Source organism: Poecile atricapillus, chromosome Z, assembly GCF_030490865.1.
Source record: "Poecile atricapillus isolate bPoeAtr1 chromosome Z, bPoeAtr1.hap1, whole genome shotgun sequence".
Classification (NCBI taxonomy): domain Eukaryota; kingdom Metazoa; phylum Chordata; class Aves; order Passeriformes; family Paridae; genus Poecile; species Poecile atricapillus.
In genome coordinates this window covers 50,145-73,081 of record NC_081289.1, presented here as the reverse complement: position 1 = coordinate 73,081, position 22,937 = coordinate 50,145, and the positions used below count along the sequence as shown (strand labels likewise).

The 22,937-nt window shown below is 47.6% G+C and overlaps 3 protein-coding genes across 5 annotated transcripts in view; 1 reads left to right on the top strand and 2 right to left on the bottom strand.

Annotated features, from left to right (window-relative positions):
• The window catches only part of LOC131593019 (golgin subfamily B member 1-like), a 41,294-nt gene extending 32,523 nt beyond the window's left edge, over window positions 1-8,771 (bottom strand). Inside the window, exons 1-5 of one of the 3 annotated variants that reach the window (XM_058865163.1) lie at window positions 8,655-8,771; window positions 5,362-5,494; window positions 2,926-3,022; window positions 2,158-2,310; window positions 222-374 (exon numbers count right to left, since the gene is read on the bottom strand). In XM_058865163.1, coding sequence (XP_058721146.1) covers window positions 222-374; window positions 2,158-2,310; window positions 2,926-3,015 — 396 coding nt within the window. In that variant the 5' untranslated portion in view covers window positions 3,016-3,022; window positions 5,362-5,494; window positions 8,655-8,771. The remainder of the gene's footprint in view (window positions 1-221; window positions 375-2,157; window positions 2,311-2,925; window positions 3,023-5,361; window positions 5,495-8,654) is intronic. The other 2 variants (XM_058865165.1, XM_058865164.1) reach the window with 2 other exon arrangements.
• A 531-nt stretch (window positions 8,772-9,302) lies between these two features.
• Window positions 9,303-22,694, top strand: LOC131573732 (guanylyl cyclase-activating protein 1-like). Its single transcript, XM_058827955.1, has 5 exons — window positions 9,303-10,151; window positions 12,359-12,562; window positions 18,798-18,947; window positions 20,680-20,770; window positions 21,748-22,694. The coding sequence occupies exons 2-5, from the start codon at window positions 12,365-12,367 to the stop codon at window positions 21,873-21,875; spliced, it is 567 nt and encodes a 188-aa protein (XP_058683938.1). The 5' UTR covers window positions 9,303-10,151; window positions 12,359-12,364; the 3' UTR covers window positions 21,876-22,694.
• Window positions 14,290-17,968, bottom strand: LOC131573731 (acrosin-like). Its single transcript, XM_058827954.1, has 5 exons — window positions 17,275-17,968; window positions 16,766-17,008; window positions 16,317-16,576; window positions 15,735-15,880; window positions 14,290-15,144 (listed from the first exon to the last, which is right to left on the bottom strand). Exons 1-5 carry the CDS (start codon window positions 17,343-17,345, stop codon window positions 14,710-14,712), a joined length of 1,155 nt encoding a protein of 384 aa, XP_058683937.1. The 5' UTR covers window positions 17,346-17,968; the 3' UTR covers window positions 14,290-14,709.
• Window positions 22,695-22,937: the final 243 nt, after the last annotated feature.

Genomic DNA, 22,937 nt, shown 5'->3' with positions numbered 1-22,937 from the left:
GCCCTTGAGGAGATCAAGTTGAGCACTCCAAGGGCATCTGCAGTACAAGGAGGCTGGACAGACAGGCTTGCTACAGCACAGGCATAGACATGCTTGCCAGAAGTATGAATATTCTGCCAATAAGACAAATAGGCCCTGCTAGGTCACTGTGACCTGAAACATCAGGCAGTATCAGGTTATCAGTACAAGCTACATCTTTTAAACAGCCCTGTTTGCCCAACCTTGGGATACTCCAGCTCTTCTGCTAAGGCCTGTACAGGCTGTGGTGATCCTTTTTCTGTCAGCTCCTCGATGCGTTTGTTCAGAGAAGCCAGCTTGGCTTTGGCTTGAAGTTTAAGTTTCATCAGCTTCGCATCCGCAGCCTCTCGCTCCTTCTGTAAGAGAAGGACACAAACTGACTGCACCTCAGATTCCAGTGCTGTTACCCAAGAAGCACCACTCTGAAAAAGCTACACAGCTTGCCAGTCTTCCATGGTCTGTTTACCCCTGCCTCCCCAGTAACCGCACTATTTAAAACACATCTGCAAACCAAATTTGTTCTGAAACACTACACATGCTAAAATTGTAGCTTCTACCCCAGCACTTCCTTTCAAGGGACAGAGCACTCAGGGACTTCACCCAGCAGTGAATACAAACTCAGTTTGACTTCCTCTGCTATATGCAGTACCTCAGAACTATCGCAAGTAACTGCACTCCCACCATACCTCAGGGTAGGCAACATGTTGGGAATGTGTCATAAAACCACTGGACTAGTGGATGAGTGCAGCACAGGCTACTCACAGAATCACTAGGTTGGAAGAGACCTTCAGGATCGAGTCCAACTGATGCCCTAATACCTCAACTAAAATATGGCACTGAGTGCCATATCCAGTCTTTTTTTTTTCAAACACATTCAGGGATGGTGACTCCACCACCTCCCCAGGCAGATCATTCCAGTATTTTATCACTCTTTCCGTGAAGAACCTTTTCCTAACATCCAACCTACATTTCCCTTGGTGCAACTTGAGAGTGCGTCCTCTCGTTCTATCAGTTGCTGTCTGGTGAATGAGACAGACCCCCACTGAGAGTGATAAGGTCATCTCTGAGTCTCCTTTTCTCCAGGCTGAACAACCCCAGCTCCCTCAGCCATTCTTCATAAGGCTTGTGTTCTAAGCCCCTCACCAGCCTCGTTGCTCTCCTCTGGACACGCTCAAGAGTCTCAACATCCTTCCTGAACTGAGGGGCCCAGAACTGGACACACAACTCCAGATGTGGCCTCACCAGTGCTGAGTACAGGGGGAGAATGACCTCCCTGCTCCTGCTGGCCGCACTGTTCTTGATACAGGCCAGGATGCCATTGGCCTTCTTGGCCACCAGGGCACACTGCTGGCTCATGTTCAGCTGCTGTCGACCAGCACCCCCAGGTCCCTTTCTGGCTGGGCACTGTCCAGCCACACCGTCCCCAGCCTGCAGTGTTGCAAGGGGTTATTGTGACCAAAATGCGGGACTCGGCACTTGGACTGACTAAATTTCATCCCACTGGGCTTTGCCCATTCATCTAAACGTTCCAGGTCTCTCTGCAGAGCCCTCCTACCTTTCAACAGACCAGCACACACTCCCAGCTTAGTGTCATCAGCAAATTTACTAATGAAGGACTCAATACCCTCACCCATGACATCAATAAAAATATTGAACAGGACTGGCCCCAGTACAGACCGCTGAGGGACACCACTGGTGAGTGGCTGCCAGCTGGATGCAGCACTGTTCATCACCACTCTCTGGGCCCGGCCATCCAGCCAGTTCCTAACCCAGCACAGAGTGCTCCTGTCCAAGCCGAGGACACTTGGTGTCAAACACTCTGAAGCGGGGAAAGAACAACTTCACACCAGGTATTAGTACTTATTAGAGCCACAGGGAATCTGCATGGGCCTCAAAGAGCTCTGAGACAAAATGCTGTGCAACTTGGATTATCTACTCTAGGCTAAATTAACCCAATCAAACTAACAGAAGACAGCCTACATCTCTTGGGCTAGGGTCCATTCTTCAAATTCCAATAATTCTCTGGAACTGATGCCATTCATCATGCAGGTATCTCACGTTCAAAAAAAACCAGAGACTGGTTTGCACTGCAAACTGAAGCAGCATTTTATTCTTGATCCCCAGGGAAAGAAATGGTACCTTGAGTACAGTTTCTTTTTCCTGGAGCAGGGCATCCTTTTCTCGAATCAAATCCTTCAGCTGAACAACTAGCTTTTCTGTTTGAGCTAGGCGCTCCAACAGCTCTTCAGGTGCCTCCTCCATGCTTTCTGCTTCTGACTGCACAGCTTCTACCTGAAACAACAAAATGAGTGTTCTGAAGGAAAAAAAATATAAACAGACTGCAGCAGAGCATCCACATGACATCTTCAGCTCCAGTCCTCAATGTTGCACTCTGCTGCCTGCAGGCACTTCATGGAGCCTGTAGAAATATACAGTTAGATGAACCATGAGGAAAGCTCAGAGAACTTGTAAGCCAACACACAAAGAGTAACTCGCTGAACACCACATGAACAATTCTGAAATGAGAGGCACTGTCACACACTATCCACTGTCTCAATACTGAAGGGCAGCAGAGAGGTGAAGCCTCCCACTGTCACCTAACCATGCAGAGCTTCCCCTTCTGCTACACACAATCACTAGTACTCTTAAAAGTCTTTCTTCACCCTAATTCTAGTTTTTTTTCCTAGGATCACCTTCAGATGTGAAAACTGAGGAGATTATGGTCTATGCAAAAGAAATGCTGACTTAAGAGGTGAGGAGTTGAAGAAAAGCAGAGTAGAATGACAACTCAGTCTAGTGCTCAGCAAGGATGAAGCAGGAGACAGATGTCACTGCAGTCTAATAAAACATGCTCCCCAAACTAATTGTCAATAAGATCTGAAAGTCTTTAGATAACACTGTACTTACAGCAATAGATGGTTCAGTAACTGCATCTCCATCCTCCCCAGACCGCTCTTGTAAAACAGCAGTTGCTAAATCTGACAAACGGCTCAGCATCTTGAGCCTAAAACAAAACCAAGAGTCAGAATAAAGTTCCAGAGTCAAAACTGCTATGAAGAGTAAGCTCCCTTATGCTGATCTCTAATGTTACAGGAGCTGGTGACCAGGCTTGTAGGGAATTTGTCTCCTTTGCCAAGAGAGAAAAGCCAAAGTAAAACCTCAGGAAAAAAGAAATGGTCACGTTAACAAGAGCAGCCAGACCCTCTGAACATTAAGGCAGAGGACATACTGGTGTCAAGACACACGAAGATTCCTTCACTGCTCTACATGTATGATTGAAAAATACATTTTTATAGCAGATGCTAAGTCATCCTCATAGTTCATTCTTGTAACGTCACTAACAATGACATAACAGAACCATGATCTGTTCAGTTTACTGAAAAGAAGGGTGATTGGTAAATGAAGTAATTTCTCTACAGGCCAAACATAGCCTGTAACATAAAATCATATTTCTGTTAATAAGTAGTGGAAATAATGGACTGAGCCTTGATGATTGCTAAACAGATACAAGCGTGTCACATTGAAGAGATCATGACACCTCTGTATGTCACATCCAGGACAGGACCTCAACATAGAGCAGTAGTCTGGAGAGGACCTATATTCCCTGGCTGCTGCTCAGCATACCTTCTTTCCTTTCCTTGAAATGCAGGAGCCAAACTAATCCAGTAAGTGGAAATGAAGAACCTAAAAACATGGAGCAGTACCAGCTAGCAACATATAACTTGTAATTTTGGGGAGAGCAGAAAATTAAATTCTCCATTATTAACTGAGACGATGGGATGCACTCTACCTCACTAAATTCACCAAATTCAAATGAGCCTTTGATAAGCCAAAGTACAGAGATGCCAACCAGGAGGATAAAAGCAGGCTGGAGAAACAGACGGATAGAAACACCATGAAGTTCAGGAAAGGTAGAAGCCTATGCCTAGAATGGGAAAAGCATGAGTGGTACAGGCTGAGGAGCAACTGGCTGTACAACTGTGTGGCAGAAGACAAGCTCCAAGTGCTGGTGGCCAAGCTTGGCACAAGTCACCAGTGCGCTCACAGCAAAAGTCAGGTGTACACTGAGCTGTATTGGTAGGACTGCAGGTAGCAGGTTGAGGAAAGCAGTTATCCCTCTCAATTCACACCTACAAGGCTACATTTGAAGTAGAGTGCCCACTTTCAAAATAGTGAATCAAGTATAGCAGAGAGCCCCCAGGATGACTGGGGTTTGCGTTTACAAGGCATATGGAGAGTGTAAGAATGCTGGGCTTGCTCAGCCCTGAGAACAGCAGGTGAGGAGTGGGATGCAACTGCTGTCCTCCCTACAACCACACATAATGTAGCTGGAGTCACACACCTCTTACAAGGTCCACATCAAATGCACAAGAGGCAGAGGACACAAGTTGAAGCATAAGCAATTTCAATCAGAGAAAAAAATGCACAAAGAATGATGGTAAAGATGGTAAAGTACTGTATTAGGCTCATAGTAAACTGATCTGATTTTTCATTTAGACATGCTAAGAGCGAAGAATTTGACCAACTGAACTCCCAAAGCCCCTTAAGAATCACAGAATCATCATTCTAGTGTTCTATAAAAAGAACATGTGACATTTGACATCTCTGAACAGAAAGGCCACACAACTATCCATGCCTACAAGTGCAAAAAGGAAGCTGCAGTATTGCAAGCTGAAACTAGGCAAACTCACGTTAGTTGTAAGATCAAGTTTACATCATTAAAATTATCTCCATCCAATGCAATCTTTTAATATGATGTCTCTGCCTCACTAGAAGCAGGCTCCTGAAGCTGGCTACACAGATCCACTCATTCCTGACTGTCACTGTTGGACACGATGTAGGAGCGTGGATTTATTCACAGCACACACCAGAACGAGTTGCTAGGAAAAGGCCTTTATTCCCCAAACTTTTCAGCTTTTGTAGGGTCTTACGCTACAGGTTTAACATGATCAGTAAAGGGAACAACACCTCTTGTCCCATTGGCGGGAAAAGAGAAAAACACACTATCTACAATTGTACAGAACTGTTTTGAGAAAGTGAAATTGTTTACAGAGATAGATCTTGAGCGAGAGAGCTCTCAAGAGACTTTTCCCTTGGGAACAGATCAGCCACTGACAGGCTGTAATTCTCTCAGGCTCAGAGAAATCAGGTCCACACCTGACCTCTTTTGTCTTATTAAGCAAATCTTTGGTTGTAGATTGCCACTTAAATGTGTGAAAATATTGACAGCGGACAGGAGCAATGCATTACTTTTCTGTAGCAGTCACCTGATTTTGCAGAAGTAGAAAACATGACAATGCACATTAAAGCATCAATAACAGAAAAGAACATGTGAATACTGACCTGCTTTGTGCTCCAAGGAGCTCATGGGTCTGACGATTCAGTTGTAAGGTTTCCAAGCTAGAGCAGTCGCACACAGGTCTTTCTTGCCATTCCTTTTAATCTCTTGAGTACTGACGGATTGCATGAAATAAGACTTTTGATGGAGAGAGAAGTGAAAAAGAACAAAAAAAGGAGGAGGAAATAAATTATCCAACAATAAAGAAATAAGCCCATCCTTCATCCTACATAATACACTCCAGGACTGCTAGACAGTCATTTGCAATAAGCATGAGAAGTGACAAGTCTGCTCTGTTTGGGAACATGGATTTGCAGACATGCCTTGGTTTCTCACACTGCATGGCCAATTTGATTCAGCCAATGGAATCAAATACCCAAGCAGCAGGTAGTGTACCAAAAAGGCATACAGCAAGAGGCCAAGCCTCAGACAGGCTCCTGCAAAGAGCTCAAGGGTATGCAACTCCTCCAGAAGCACAGTCAGAATGCCAGGATTGTTCATGTTCTGCAACAACACAAAAGTCAGTGAAACAAGTGTTTCACTCTGAGTGCTTTGCTCACTTCTCAGCTGGCCCTGGGCGAGACTGAGGCATGGAATTCCAGAATAATACAGCTTTACAGTTCCTGCTAGGGAGATTTCTTCAGATAACATCAACTGCCTACCAAGGTGGTAATATGAGATGCTCATTTAGAGACCTGGAATGTCTGGAATCCATTATAAGAATAATAAAGTATTTATAGTTTTGTAAACCATCACTCCCATAATGCCCCAATGAGGAACCAAACCTGCTGTCTTGCATTGGTGCATTTTAGAAAACAGGCATCCAAGCACAAGAATGCCTCTTTCTAACTGTCTCCAATACTTGAAGAGGATGGATCTGATCTTCCAACTGAGCATTAGACTACAGCTTCTCAAAGTCACAAACGCAAAATATGTGGCTGGGACTGAGAGAACCAACAGATTAATTATTAAAAACGGTATTAGAAGTACAAAAAAGAAGCAGAATCCAGGCATCTGCATGGGCTTCAGCACACATCTGCATTGCTACAGGCATTACAATTTCACGCATACATACCTGGATTGAGAAAATCTTCCTTGGCCTTTGTCCAGATTGGCCACATTAATCTGACACTGCACTCAAGCTAATAAGCCTTGTTGGGTTTGGCTCACAGTCAGCCTCCTTAAAAATGCAAATAGAGAAACTGTCTGCAGCTATTTGCACGGATGTGGACTTTAGTAACCTGAACTCAAGTCTTAGAGATTCATGTTTTTGAATTAATTTTTAATATATATTCTCAGGTCAGCCAAATATGGCAAGGGATGTGAATGGGGAACAAAAAACGATTCTGCAATCCCATAAACAGCAACAGGTTTGCTCTCTTTGTAGAGGAAGCAGGGAAAACACAGGCCCAGGTGGGCCTCTGCCCTGGATAGCATCCTTCAGAACACATCCCTGGAACACAGCACTGCAGAGAGAGGCTGGGGATTGCAGTGGACAACTGACCTAAGTCATCAATGCACCCTTATGGCAAAGGCCAGCAGCAGCAATCCTGGGCTGCATTAGCAGTGTTGTCAGGAGGAAGGTGATCCTTGCTCTCCATTGGGCACTGGTGAGGCCACATCTGGAATAATGAGTCCAGTTCTGGGCTCTCCAGAACAAGAGGTGGAAAACAGTTGGACAAAATTTGGCGAAGAACAACAAATAAAAGGCTCAAGGAGAATCTTACCAAAGAACCACAGACTGGCTAAAGTTAGGAGGCCATCTGGTCTAAGCTCCCTGCTCAAACAGAAGTTGTGCAGGCATATCTGAATATCTCCAAGGACAGAGGCTTCACAACCTCTCTGGACAACCTGTGCCAGTGCTCAGTAAGCCACAGAGTGAGGAGGTATTGCCTGATGATCAAGGTAATCGGCTGTGTCTCACAGTTCCTGCTCACAACCTCTCATCGTTTCACCAGACACCACTGTAAAGAGCCTGGCTCTGCTTTCTTTGAACCCTCCCTGAGAACAAATCCAGGAACAAGCATAACATGGCTATAAATTCTGCCCCAAAGCTAACAGCCTGCACAGAGGGCGGTGGCTGTCCTGTGCATTAGCCTTAAGGACTTGAGACAGGAATAATATCCTGGTGTTATACAACGCCAACCAGTTTCCCCACAAACACAAAAGGACAGCTGTGTTCCACTGCCTCACCCCAATAAAGCAAACAGTGCTCTCAGAGACAAGACTGGTGCTCTCCCAGGCTCACACTGGCATATGGATTCCCACTCTGTAACGAAGAGCAGAACGCAAGGACCCTTGCAGTGCTTAGGATGTAAGCCAGGATCCTCTACATCCCGTACCTTTGCTCAGCATTCCTGTAACTAATCAACTTTCGCTGGGGAGACTTTACTTTGAACACTGGAATTACCAGCAGCGATCTGAAAGAGGAGGCCACTTTCCTCTGAAATACACATCCCTGACCCAAACAGTCTAAGTCCATTGCTAGTCTGCACAGTCCGCAGCAAGCAGGGCATTTCTATCCCTAGGTATCAGCCATAGCAAAGAAAGACTTGACAATGTTTTTCCCCTAATTTATTCTACTATAAGTTTAGTATACATAAATTAAGTTAATTCCTTGCATTTCCCTTCGTTAAAAATCAAACATGCATTAAAAGCACTGCTGCTGTACACAAGCCCTGGGCCAAACTTCTAACGCTGCGCAGAGGGGTTCCAAGAGAAACCAGGAGGGACGGGGAGCGCGGGAGCACCGTGCTGGGTTCCGGGAGCGGCGGCTCCTGCTGCCCCGGGGATGGCGGGCAGCGCCGCCGGGCCCCGGCAGCCCCGCAGGTTTCCCGGACCGCACGGCCCCGGCAGCCCCGCAGGTTTCCCGGACCGCACGGCCCCGGCAGCCCCGCAGGTTTCCCGGACCGCACGGCCCCGGCAGCCCCGCAGGTTTCCCGGACCGCACGGCCCCGGCAGCCCCGCAGGTTTCCCGGACCGCACGGCCCCGGCAGCCCCGCAGGTTTCCCGGACCGCACGGCCCCGGCAGCCCCGCAGAGCGCGGAACTCCCCCGGCCCGGCTGCGCTCCCGGTACCCGGGGGGGACCTAGGTCGGGCCGCAGAGCCTGGAGCGAGAAGTGGGCCCACCCCGGCCCACTGCCACTTACGGCCCGGGCCCCAGGGAGCTGCGAACCCGATCCGGCCCCGCATGGCCACGGAAGGAGCCCGGCCGGCGATCGCCACCGAGAGCCGGGCGGCAGAGTCCGCGGTCCGCACAGGGCGGGCTGACAGTACCGACGACAGGGGAGGCACTGACCTGCAGCACGGCGCGGGGGGTCAATACCGAGGGGCGACTCTGACCCGCCGAGGAACCCCCGCCGAACCGCTCCCACCGCGCCACCTCAGCACCGGAACGCGCCGCCGCCACTTCCGCCTCCGGCCGAGGCCCGCCCCCCGGCGAAGAAGAACCAATCAGCTGCGGTGGCTGAAAGATAGACGTGAGGACCAGGCAATCGCGACGGAGCAGCTGCCTCGGCGCCATGGTTGTCCTGCAACATGGCACAAAGTGACCAATCCCGAGGACGTGTTGGGCTCCCGCCCAATAACAACGCAGCGACCAATCAGCTGCGGCGTTTCGGGCCAGGGCGGCGCTGCTGGTGAAGCGGAGGCTCGGACTGGAGAGTGGGCGGCGGGAGGCGGGGCCGGGGGGCGGCGGCGCCGGGGCCGGGGGGCGGCGGCGGGGCCGGGGGTCCCGCTTTCTCACGGCCGGGCAGCGCCCGAAGTGGCGGCCAGTGGCTTGGTCCGAGCGGCCCTTTAAGGATGATCCAGTCCCGCCCCCCTGCCATAGGTACGGGTTGCTCGGAGCCCCGTTCCAGCCGGCCTTGAGAGCTGCCGGATCCGGATAGGCTGCAGTAAGGTCTCTCCAGAGCCGCCTTCTCCTCCATGCTGAACACCCTCAGCTCTCCAGCCCTTGGAGCAGCTCTGTGGCCTCCTCTGGACTGCCTCAGCAGCTCCAAATCTGTCTTGTTCTGAGGGCCCCAGGACTGGAGAAAGCTCTGCAAGTGGGGTGTCACCCGAGTGGGACAGAGGGACAGAGTTCTCCCCCTCAGCTGCTGCCCATGCTGCTGGGGATGTGCACACTGCCAGCCCCTGTCCAGTTTTTCGTTTTCCTTTTCAGAACCTTTCATCCATTCACTTCTCGGTCTGATTCCAGAGATTGCCCCCAGCCAGATGTAGGGGAGGATTTCAGGAAGCCTGAGCAGCACAGTTTCCTTGCCTCCTGGCCACCCTCACTGTGCACTCAGATGCGCTGTATTCCTATTTCTGGTGGCACCAGGAGCGCTGCCCCAGTGTGGCCACAGGCTCTGTCCCTGTTCACAGGGCCTCAGAACCAAGGCTTGCCAAGTGTGCTCTGCATTTTTCATACCCTGTCTGCAGCTTTGTTCACTTTGTTCTCTTCCCTTTGTTCACTTTAGATGTGAGAGCAATTTCTCCAGGTATCTGTGGTTAATTTATTTTACTTATCTATCTTTGCATGGTACAGCCATGGGCTTGTATTGGTAGTAATAGCAAACAGTTATTCTTGGTAGAATGAGATATTTACAACTCTTAACACATACCTATGTGACTAAGTGAAAGGAAAGAGAAGAAAGGAAAAAATATTAAAAAAGAGGATGAGGAAACTATGCACAAGAATATCACATTCCTCCCAGTGAAGGACTCAGATGCTGACAACTTCCCATGACTCTCCCCTCCTCCTCTGCAAACATCTGAGTGAACCACAGATCTTAATATCCAGAAGAGCAGCAGGCAGGTCAGTGTAACACCAGAGAAAGCACAGAAACAAAGTGCATGTGTTGCAGCTTTAATTGTATTATTGCTACTAGTGCAGCTTTTTTCTTGTATATAAGTACTTGAATACATTGGTTTTTTTTGCTTCTCTGTTGTTAGATGTAGGGTGTAGATGTAGATGTATTCTGTTGTTATTATGACTCTCAAGTCAGACTGTTAAAATTTCTATTATACTAAAAATAAGTTTTGGCTTTAAATGTGGATGTAAAGTGGTGTGACTGATACTCTATATGGAAGGGATAGGGCATCCAGAAGGATCTGGACAGGCTAGAGAGAACGGCCCTTGCCAACCTCATGAAGTTCAACAAGGCCAAGTGCAATCCCCAGCATGGGTACAGGCTGGGTGACAAGTGAATCCAGAGCAGTCCTGTGGAGAAGGACTTGGGGGTCTTGGGGAATGAAAAACTGAGTATGGGCCAGCAATGTGCACTCACAGCTGATTGTAGCCTGGGCTCCATCAAAGGGAGCATAGCCGGCAAAGGAGCCTAGACTCTAGTTACCTGCTTTAGGGGAAGGTGTTTCTGCCCACAGAGAGAGGTGTAAGTAGATGATCTTTAAGGACTCTTGCAGCCAAAACCATTCTGTGATTCTGTGAAGGTCCATCAGTGGGAAGCACACAGTGTGTGCGCTTAGGCATTCAGCCTACCCAGCAGCTGCCTCTCGATGCCTTGGACATGCCAGACCCTCTGAGGTGCACAACCCCACCACTGGTACAGATTCCATTGTACACAACAACCTACAAACAGACGTGTACACTGTGTACACTCCAGTACATGTGATGAGGTGCCCAGGATGCAGCTGTCTCCTGCACAGAGAAACACAGACCCTCAACCCTCCACCTTCAGTCTAATAGTCAACTACTCCAGTGGTCTCACTAATACAGACATACACACACCTGTTTCACAAACTACTTGGCCTATTTGCTGGCTAGTCTAGCTTGATATTTACTAGTGATCATAGACTGACATGGTCTCACTCGATCCCATTGTGGGCACATAAATCCGCATGCATACATATGCCCAGAGCACAGCACTGTGGAGCTGGACAAAAAAAAGAGAGGTAGAAGTGTTAGAAAACCAGAAAGACTGTGATTACCAGGCAGAAGACACAGATAGACATTCATACTGATTAGCACCATTCTACATGCAACCAGCCCCTTCTATTTCCCTTGCCTCCATTTTCTTATGTTTGTTCATTCCCAAACTACCTAGACCCATCCTTTTCCACACCTTCTGTTCCTCCCCTAAACATCCTGTTGTGAGTCTTGTCCCCAGATGCTCTTGCCCTGGACCTCCCAGCGTTTTCTGTGCCCCTAGTCAGTACTCAGTTTGTAGGGTGCTCCACAACCTCTCCCACTGACTCATCATGGGTGCCACCTCTAGGCCCATGCGACTGATAGCTCCCCTGAGACGTATTTAGAAAGAGCTGGGAGCGGGCCTTTATTTCTCTTACTGGGTGATTTGTGTTCCCCAGCCTGTGCTTGTCTCTCTTTGCCCCTTCCCCTCTGTACAGTTGAGCCTTTCATGGGTTGACTGCACTTCGATGGTGGTTCTTGGATTTGCCAAACTAGGGGAACATTTGTGTCCGTCCCCCCCCCTCAGCCTTGTTCCTCTGTGTTCCTTTGTGTGCATGGAGGTGAGCTTTTTCCCACATAACCTCACTCTTGTACTGGGCCACTTCTGTAACAGTTACTGGCCCTACACACTCTGTTACTCAACATGTCTATTTGAGAAAACAGACTCTCAAATCCACTTAGAGGATCAGATCTTTACTTAACCTCACAGCCCACATCTTGTGGGCATTTCCTCTTATCTTCATGTATAATTATATCAAGGTTAAAAATAGAGTAGTCTACCAAACCAGTATAGCTCCCAGTGCCAGTGTCTGATTAACCTTCTCACCCTTTCTGCTTTAGCTTCTAAAATAGAAGCGATTTGCTAGATTATCTTGCATCTCCTTTCCATTCTAAGAAGACTGTTTATATCATTGAAGGTTTCTGGTTTGTGGATCAGCCTCCAAGAAGATTAACATTTATAATTGGTTTGTGGAAAGTCAGATCCCTCACGTAAGTGACATTAGTGTCGAGCATGGACAGGAGCGAACAGGCAGTGCTCTGAGAGCCACAGGAGAAAGAGGATCATTCCTGTATCATCATCCTTCTGACCACAGGTACATATGGGAAACAACAGCAGCTCCACTGTGGATGATCTACAGGCTGTCGAGATCCACCACTGGTACAAGAAATTCATGACAGAGTGTCCTTCTGGACAGCTGACAGAGCATGAATTTAAGCAGTTCTTTGGGCTTCGAGGGCTGGATCCAGAGGCCAATAAGTACATTGAGCAGATGTTCCGCACGTTTGATATGAACAAGGTGAGTTCTCCGGCAAGGAATTAACTGTCTCGTGCTGCTTAGAAGTGATCCAACTCCTGCACTTTCAGGGTCTTTGTCTTTCTCTTGCAAACATAAAGAACATAAATATTCTCTTGGAAACATTTTTCTCTTGCAAACATTGGTGTGGAAAGATGCCAAGGGATGATGATGTAAAGTATCTAAATGTAAGGAGCAAATTAATGTGTACAGGTAATAACGTAGATGACATAAACAGTACTCCTGATTATCTAACTACCTCATGCAAGTTCATCTTTGAATTTTGAAAATTCCTTACTGCCTATTATTTGACATGGCCTTGTTTAACTAGCAAAATGCTAATTTCACTATTCTTCTTACATGTTCTTATTATTCAAAAACATAGCTGTATGAAATTGTGAAGACCACAGGAATCAGACACAATAGAAATCATTATAGTATTCACAGAGGAGTAATTTCCAGGTATTTGGCAGCTGAAATTAACACTACATGGGCAGACAATGTCTGTGGCTCTCCTCAGTGCTGGAAGGTGCAGCTTGAAGCTTGAGTGAGGGGGTGGCTATTGTTCCTCATTGTGACGAGTGACTGCTGGTAGAAAACAGGAGCCCCCATAATTCCTTTAAGCATGCAACGACCCTCACTCTTGCCTGCTTTTTATCCATATGTATTTCAGCCTATGATTGAAAGCCTGTATTCTTAATGACAAAGAAAACTGGGTTTATAGCATCCTGGGAAAATTCAGATATACTCTCTGCTCCAAGGCTCTGGAATGGAGTCAAGGAGGATCCAGTCACAGAGCCATGAGAACCAGGCAGGAAATCACAGAGTTAGTCTTGAAGAATGAAAGCTTAGGGACCAACAAAGAATGTTATTTTGGACATGTGAGACAGTATAAGGAGCTAAGGAATGCTTAGGAATATAACAAAATTCTTAAAGAGAGGAGCAGGCAGGACCCCTTAGGGTAGCTGAGGTCTTGTGGTAGATGACTGGAAATGACTGCAGACCTCAAAGAACATCTTCTCTCATCCCAAAGTCCTCTGTGACTAGGAGAGTAAGAGTCATGAGAAGCAGTTTCATAAGTGAAAGCAAAACCTTAACAGCTTTTGCACAAGTCTTTCTTTCACTTCACCTTTCTCCCTTCTTGGGATGTTTAAGGACTTTAAAATTTATTCAAGGATGTTGTACATTCCAGATTTTTCCTGTGAGCCCTATGTTATCCAGTAAACAATGTTACAAGAAGATTCACAAATTCAAACTTGGTCAGAAAAGATTAAAAGCTATCATCTAAAAAAAGTGACAGTGATCTCAAGAGGAACGAAGTAAGAGTGTGGCAACTAGTGGCAATGGATCTACATCAGTTAATCTTAGTCTGTTAACAGTTATTCACTTAATCGCTTTTTATGAACAAGGGCAAGGAACAAGGAACAGAGGAAAATCCACCCTGTCGTAATACAGACATGATGGATGGGATTGTCTGCCTTCTGGACCTTCAGATTTTGAGAACTTTGATGATGACAAATAGGATAAATTTTCAATATTCTTATTTTATAAATTGCAATTGTAGAATTATAGAATGGTTTGGGTTGGAAGGGACCTTAAGGGCCATCTCATTCCACTACCTCCCATGGGCAGGGACACCTTCCACTATGTCAGGTTGCTCCAAGCTCCATCCAACCTGGCCTTGGACATTTCAGGGGCCAGGGCCTCATCACCCCGAGTAAAAACTCCTTCTCAACACCTCATCCAAATCTCCCCTCCTCTAGATTGAAACCATTCCTCCTTGTCCTGTTGCAACCTGCCCATGCAAAAAGCCACTCCCCCCATTATTATAACCTGCTTCAGGCACTGGAAGGGGCACTGAGATTTCCATGGAGCCCTCTCTGGGCTGAAGAATGAATGTGAACAGCACAGCAGACGGACAGACAGAGCAGGGACTCTCTGAGCTTGTGGGTGCACTGAGCAGGGCTGAAAACACGGTTAATGATGAATGCAGAAACTTTACTTCAACCCTTCAGTCACATCAGCATCGGTGTGGCCGCAGCGGAGCAGCACGGGCAGGACAGAGAAGCCTCTGGCCCAAGGCTACCTTTGGCCTGGCAGGAAATGCTGTGGTCCACTGTAGCCCTGGGTCCTGCTCATCCTGTTGCTGCTCAAGCTTCTTTGTCCTTCAGAAACTGCAGGAACTCCTGCAGCAGATTCCAGAATTGCACCAGGATCTGGTGTGGGAACAGCACGGGCAGTGACGTGCCCGAGGATGTCACCACTGGTCGCTGGCTGTACTCGGGGGTCAAGCGGATGTGTTCCTCTGGTTCCTCTGGTTCCTCTGGTTCCTCTGGTTCTTCTGGTTCCTCTGGTTCCAGACTCTGCTCAGGGGCCAAGGTGACAACTGGCTCCGGTGCTGGACCGGCTCTTTCTGCTGGGCTCAGGCCCGTCTGGAGCAGGATCCAGTTGTAGAAGTGCTGAGTGGAGGTGTAGACCCCGGGGTGCCTGGCTCTGTCACAGCCTTTTCCCCAGCTGCTCACTCCCACAAGCCAGAAGTAGTCGGCTCTGTTGTCCTTGCAGACGAGGGGACCCCCGCTGTCCCCCTGTGCCAGGAGAGAAGATCAGAGGCTGTGGTGGGCTGCTGCCATCCCCAGGGCTGCCTCCTCCCTCCCATCCCCAGGGTTTGCTCCTCTCTCCCATCCCCAGGGTTTGCTCCTCTCTCCCATCCCAAGGTTTTCTCCTCTCTCGCATCCCCAGGGCTGGCTCCTCTCTCCCAGCCCCTGCCAGCTCTGCATTCCCAGCCTGGGAAGGTTCAGCTCAGGGTCCAGAGCCTCCAGGCCCTGGGCTGGGAGCAGCTCGGGGGCTCTCCCATCTCTGCAGGTGGGTCCCAGATGTGCGGGGGACAGATGTTCCAGGGTCACATCCGTACTTTGGGTTTTCTGGGGGCACTGAAGGGGCTTTGTGCACAGGACTGGGCTTTGGGGACAAGGGGACCAACAGGTGAAGAAGAGAAGGGCAGCCCCAGGATATAGGGCAGGGATGCACAGATGGGGAAAGGAAGGGCAGCCCAGGCAGTGGTAGAGACCCAAGGGTGGCAGAGTGCCAGGCCAGGCCCAGCTTGTGCTGGGCTGTGTTTGGGGGATGAGGGGTTCTTGTTCTGCTGGGGGCTGAGGGACTCATCACACACTCCTACCTGGCAGGTGTCGATGCTGCCCTGCGGGTACCCAGCACACAGGTTGCGGGGGTGGATGGTCCCCGCATACCAGCGGCTGCTGTTGCAGAGCTCCGTGTCCATCAGGTGGACCTTGGACTCCTGCAGCACCATGCCTGTTCCCTGAGCTGTGGGCACAGAAGGGAATGAGCCCCCAGCAGGTCGGTGCCCATCCCCTCCCCTGCCTGGGGTGAACTGCTTCCCTTGGTCTGGCTCAGCCCCTTCCCTGGGACTGCCTTTGCCTCCAAGTGACTCGTCCAGCTGTGTCCAGCTGTTGGCTCTGGGGAAGGGGCCAGACCCATCTCTCCAGAAGCTTCACAGTCATGGAATTGTTTGGGTGGGAAAGGACCTTAAAGTTCATCCAGTTCCATGACCACGCCGCATCCCCCCCGCCCCCCCAGGCATGGACCCCCTCCCCCAGCCCGGGCTGCTCCGAGCCCCGGCCCTGCTGCCATCCCGCAGCTGGACTCTGTCTGTGGCCACTCCACGTCCCCAGGGTGCCCAGCCTGTGTCCCTGGCATGCCCAGCTCTCCCTCAGGGCGCACATCCTGCATGGGAACTCACCTCTGGCAAAGTTCCAGCCGGCGATGTAGCAGGATTTCAGCTCCGAGACCCTGAGCGAGGCGTCGGGCACGCAGCCCAGCTGGATGTAGTCGCTGCACTCCACGGGCTGCTCCAGCTCCAGCAGGGCGATGTCATTCCTCGCCGTGGCAGGCACGTAGTGCCGGTGTACCAGGAGCCTCTGGATGTGTCTCACCTCAGCCTCAGGGCCCAGCTGAGTCAGATCTATGGCCCCCAACACCACCTCCCACGTGGAGATGTCCCTAGAGAGGGGACAGGGGTGACAGGGAGCAGAGCCACGGGCTGCAGTGGCCCAGCATTTCCCTGCCTTCTGCTTCCCAAGGCGGGCAGGGAAGCAGAGAGGAAAGAGCCGGGATGAAAGTGGCACGTGGTGCTGTCACCTGGGCACCTGGCTGTGCTCTGGGGACATCTCTGTCCCTGCTGTTTCTTACCCGCCCCTGGCGAAGCAGTGCGCGACCGTGAGGACCCACTGGGAGCTGAGGAGGACACCGGTGCACATGTGCCACGTGCCGTTCTCCCAGGTGGCCTGGATGCTGACAATGCCAGGCCAGGCCCCTGGCTGGACACTGGTGCCACCCATGACATGGGACGTGCCAGCAGCAGAAGCCACGGAGCCATAGTCGAGAACTGCAGAGCTGTGGTCAGAAGCCATGGGCCGGAGACCACAGGTCCTTCTGTAACACAAAGCCATCACTGTTCTGCTCAGTGGCTGCTCTACTCAGGCTGAAAGTCCCCTGTCATCCCTTCCAGCCCAGTTCTGAGTGGCAGAAAGATCTGGGATGCCTGAGGGGCACATCTGTCCTTCTGTTCTGTGGCAGCCCTGCACACAGGTTGTGCCAGTACCTGGGCACTGGCCAGGGAGTGAGGCTGGAACACTGTGGTGTGGGTGTGGGGAACATGTGGGGCCCCTAAAGGGAGCCCCCTAAGTGGGGCCACCGACCTGCAGGTGTCCCAGGTGCCTCCCACGGGCCAGGCCAGGGCCAGCAGGATGAGAAGCCACAGAAAAGCCATTGGTGCCAGTGCAGGTGGCAGCAGCCAGAACCGAGGTGTCACCTCCAGTGCAGCCACCGCCACAGCACCCACAGCCTTTGTGGTGCTCACAGTGCCCCCGGCCCAGAGCCGCTGTCACAGAGGGGCTGGTTCTGTGTGCTGGGCATGGCAGGGAGGGGCAGCACAGTCATAGAGACATGGAATGGTCTGGGTGGAAGGGACTTTTAATGACCACCCAGTGCCGTCCCCGTCATGGGCAGGGCCACCTTCCACTGTCCCAGGCTGCTCCAAGCTCCGTCCAGCCTGGCCTTGGACACTGCCAGGGATCCAGGGGCAGACACAGCTTCTCAGGGCAACCTGTGCCAGGGCCTGCCCACCCTCACAGTCAGAAATTCCTTCCCAACACCTAATCTAAATCTGCCCGCCTTCAGCTTAGGGCCATTTTTCTTGTCCTATCATTCCATGCCCTTGTCCAAAGTACCCCTCCAGCCTTCTTCTAAGGCTCCTTTAAGTACTGGAAAGGGCATCAAAGTCTCCCTGGAACCAGCTGTTCTCCAGGCTGAGCAGCCGTAGCTCTCTCAGCCTGTCATGCCCTTCTTCCCACCCTGAGTGAACATTTTAAATGTGGTGATCCTTACTGTAAAACAGCACTGCTCTGCTAGTTCACCTACATTCACCTTTTACATATGTTTATTTACATCCATTTCAGAAAGGCATCTGACTTTGATTAAATACTTCAAGAAATGAAAGTTTCGGTTTTTTTCTCTGGTATTTGTTGTGGTTATCCAGAAACTTTGACCTAGATATGTGTTTTATTTGCAGTTTGTTTTTAACCGCTTCAAAATTTTAGTCAGCTTTAAATTTAGGGCTAAAGAACCTTTACTAACTGGCATTTTTCTTGCAAAAGAAACAAGAGATTTTTTTACTTTGTTTGTAGAGTCAAGAAATGAAATATTAAAAACTTAAATACTGAACATTTTTCCAGTGGTTAAATCATGCTCTGTGTATTTCACAAAACATCCCCAGTCACTTTATTTTCCACAGAATGGAGAAGAGATCTATGGCTTACTGGAACAGCAGTTTCCCACAAAGGCAGAGCAGACTAGTACAGGAAACCTGCAGCCCATGGGCTGGGCTCAATATTCTCTCCCAGTAGGCCAAAGGCAGTGAGCTTTGGTGCACAGAGGGGGTTTTGTTCATGCTGACAACGAGGAGTGCCAGGTTACCTCACTACAGATGGTGTGCATAAAGGAGCCGCTATGTAATAGATCATAACTTTAGGAACTTGGGTATTTAGTGGATAGAGAAATAACATGTCTCTGCACTAAAGATTTTGCCTAAGTCCAAGTCTCTGTGCCATCTGTTGGCCTTTCTCATTCAGCTGTGAATCTAAAGACCAGTAAGATGAAACAACTTAAGAGCATGCAATCCCTTAGTTTATTCCTGTCATAATTTTGTTTTTTTTTGTGACAGGATGGATATATTGATTTCATGGAATATGTGGCTGCCCTCAGCCTCGTTCTCCGAGGGAAGATGGAGCAGAAATTGCGGTGGTATTTCAAGCTCTATGATGTAGATGGCAATGGCTGCATTGATCGACATGAACTGCTCAACATCATTAAGGTGAATCTCCAGGGGTCTGTGTTCTTGCCTCTTTCCTTAAAGACAAATCACACAAGGAAGACCTTTGCTGTTTCCCACATGGATGATCATGGATGAGACCTTTAACATCCTTCCTTCGCTGAGCAGAATTCCCCATCACCATATAATGCAATAAGCAGACTTGACAGAATATCACCACAGCTTATGTTACAGCGTAGATAACCATAAAATTGTTTTCGCTAACTGTGACATAAATTGCACTTTCCAAGGTTTCAGACCCTGTGACTGTCAGTTGCTATCTCTGCAATGTGTCTTTAATATGTCCTTTTCCTCATGAGAAGTTGGAGAGCTACTCACAGTTTATTTTTTAGAATCAGCTCCTAAATATCAACATCATAAAACATTTCTGACTCTGGCAAATAGCCTGAAGAAGAATGACTGAGAATGGAAAGGATTGTATGCAAATAACTATTGTGGGTGGGGTCAGAATTATGAGCATGAAGATCACTATAAATTTCTCAGAATTAATTACGCTGCAAATTGAGATTATTTTGCAGGAGCTGCAAAATATTTCCTCCAAGATGCTGGAAAGATTCAATGACCCTAAATAAATTACATTTTTGAATACGAAATGTCATAAAATTGATTTGATAAAGCACTAATAAGATGTTATTAATGCATTCTCATATGGATAAGAATTTTAGAGCTGGGTATCAAAGAGACCTGACCAAAATCAATACCTGTAGTAACATACAGCCTCCTAATAGTAACTTGAAATAGAAATATTCAGACATTACAGTGAAGCAACAGATAACAACAGTTAAGACAGAGCCCTTGAGAAACAAGTCCTGTGGGCAACAACTGGTGTCAAGAAATGTATTGCCCTTTGTATTTTGTGGGTGTAGTTCACTGTCTTTTTTGGTAACCTTGGGAAATTGCTGACATGGCATTAGTTTCAGTAAAATGGCATTTGAAAAAGAATGAAGAAAATTACCAAATATCAAAGGGTAAAAACTAGAAAATGAATAGTACTTAGAATCAGTATACTGATATATATATGTATATATCAGTATATCTCAATATATATCAGTATATATCAGTATATAACTATACTTAGAATCAGTATAAAGGCTCTGAAATCACATATTTCATGGACATCTTTAAACAAAGGAAATATTAGCATTGAAAGAAAAGAGAAGCCTGAGCTATGTAGTTATGAATAAGGATTGTAGCAAAGAGAAGTGGATAAGGCTTAAAGACGAAAATTAATTTCCAGTGAGCTTTAGGGAGAAGCCAGACACACAGGAAGCCATATATAAATAGAAATCGTGAAAGTAAGAATAGAAATAAATTACCACAACATATAACAAAGGAATTTCATAATGTCAAGTGCAGAGGGTGTTTGACAGTGTTTCTGAGGCCTGGTGTACCATAAGGTCACAGAGTGAGCCAAAGTGGATCAATTAGGTGGATTCTGATTCTGCCATTTCTGCAGCACCTAAACTGTACCTAAGAAAAACTAGGAAAATCCTCTGGATTTTTCTGCTCATTCTGTGATCCAGAGCTATGCTCCCTTTACACTCTTCAGTGCCATCCCCAAGGCCTGATGATTTATGCTTTGTTTTCCTATGATGCTGGTTCATTTGTATGGGGAAGGTACCAGGCACGAGTGTCTTACTATGAATCTATGCTGACATGTAGAATCAGTCTGGGAGTTGTCAGGCAGTTTCTTACTCTTGCTCTTTTATTTTAGGCTATTCGTGCTATTAATGGTGCTGACCATGAAACTAGTGCAGAAGAGTTCACCAATCGAGTCTTCGATAGGATTGATGTGAACGGCGATGGTAAGGTTCCTGCCTTTGTCATCCAGCTCAGGCAGCCTCTTTTCTACAGAGTAACATCCAATTTTTCCCTTCTTGGTAGAACTTTAGGCCTCTTCACTTCATATTTTCTTTCTATTTGCATTCTCAGACAGTAATGCGCTCTCCATGGACCAAAAAGGATTTTTCTCCTGGCATGATAAATAATCAGGATTTTTTTCCCTCTACTGAGTCTTAGCTTTGTTCTGTTCACAAGAGTTTGGTAGTGGGGTTTTGGAATGGTGTTTTGTTTTCCTTTCTGTATGTTATTGTATAGCTCATGCCAGTTAGAAGTGGGAAATATTAAGAAATGGCCCCAGCTGCTCCTAAGTACTTTAGCATGGAAAGGAAGAACTGGAATTTAATGTTGAAGTTAAGAGTTTCTCCACTGGATCTGCTGCAGGCAATACAGCAAGAATATGAAGTGCTCAATTAAAAGTTAGTCAAGTGTCACTGTGGTACCTGTGTGTCCCCGAGACGTATCTCTTTCCTTGCTACTTCAGGTGCTTATTACTTTCTGACAGGCTCTTTTGTTATTCCAGAATAACTCTGCTGATCTGCTTCCCTCAACAAGGGCTCTTTGGCCTAGGACAGAAAAAATTGTTTCTGCTTGTCACAGCCTCCTTCTGTCAGTTTCTTTATCCTTGAAAATCAGCAAGCATAGGGCACGTTAATACTACGACAGGTTGAGAAAAAAAAGGATGCTATGACCCTACTCCTTAGCTACCCACTTCTATTGTTCTTTCTTATTTACCTCTTCCCTTGTATGGGGGAAAAAAAAGGAAGCAGGTGTTGTCTAGATACTGGGGATGTTTCATAAAAGCTTAAGAAGACTCTCTGAGGTCTTTAGAAGAGTGCCTTAGAAAAGTGCCTATATAGTAAGTGGTCTCTAAAGCTAGATTATTGTACTCCTTTTCCTGTCAGATGTGGATTGTGATGCCTTTTATTTGTGTCTGACACAGGTGAACTTTCTCTGGATGAATTTGTGGAGGGAGCAAGGAAAGATGAGGAGTTCATGGAGGTTATGATGAAGAGTTTGGACCTGTCACACATTGTGGCCATGATAAACAACCGTCGGCATAGTGTATAAATCAAGCTGGAGAAAAGGCTGTGCCAACAGACAGAAGGGTGTAGAAACACATGGAAGGAGAGACAGCATTTTTCAAAACAAAATTTCCATAAACATGAATATGGAAGTAGGAACAGAAAGACACTGCTGTGTATCTGAGTGCATGCTCCTGTACAAATACTGAAGCTTAGCCACATAAATGCAGGGCAGGTTCAGAAAAAACAATCTGGGTGGCAGTATTTGACTTGTCTTTCTAAAATTTAAAGGCCAAATTTCAGGGCACAAATTTCCTTTTTATTCTGTGTCCCAGATTATCACTTTGAAACGGATGAAAAGTAATGCCAAGTTTGGAAGAGCACTAGCAGAACTGGGTGGTGGAGTGTGGAGGAAATATTCTGATGTACAAAAGAAGAGTTTCAAGTTGTTATTAGTGTAGAGAACTATCAACAGAATGTAACTTGAACTGTTCTTGTCATGGTATTGGTTCATAAACACCAGCCAGGTTGTCCATACCAGATGTGCTTGGATTTGGTAGTCTCTGAAGAAGCAGCTTTAGTCATAAGATCACAAGAACTGAAAGAAAAACCAGTCTGATAGTGACAAATCTGCTGCAGCTATTTGAGCCTTCTGTCATCAAAGAGCTCTAGCAAACAGGTCAATGGTTTGGAGCAGCTTCTGTAACCAGAGAAAATATGCTACTCATTTTCCCAAAGTAGAAGAATAATTGAGAGATCAAATCTTTTATATACTCATGGTCCTACTTATTCTCCTCTCATACAACTGAGTCACTGGGAATGTTCAAGGCCATGTTGAGCAAGGCTTGGAGTAACCTGATCTAACCCCATGGCATGGGGCTGGAACAAGGTGGTCTCTGAGGTCCCTTTCTACACAATCCATTCTGTGACTGTATGAGAAATGAAGTATTTGAAGATGACCCTAATATTTTTGCTTCACACATCCTTTATTCTTGTTATTGAGAAGACAATCTAGTTGAAAGAAGCAGCTCACCAAGGTGAATTGTGAATTGTGCTGTTCATGTAAATGCTGGAGTGAAGCTAATACTCTAGATCAGGAAATGACTCT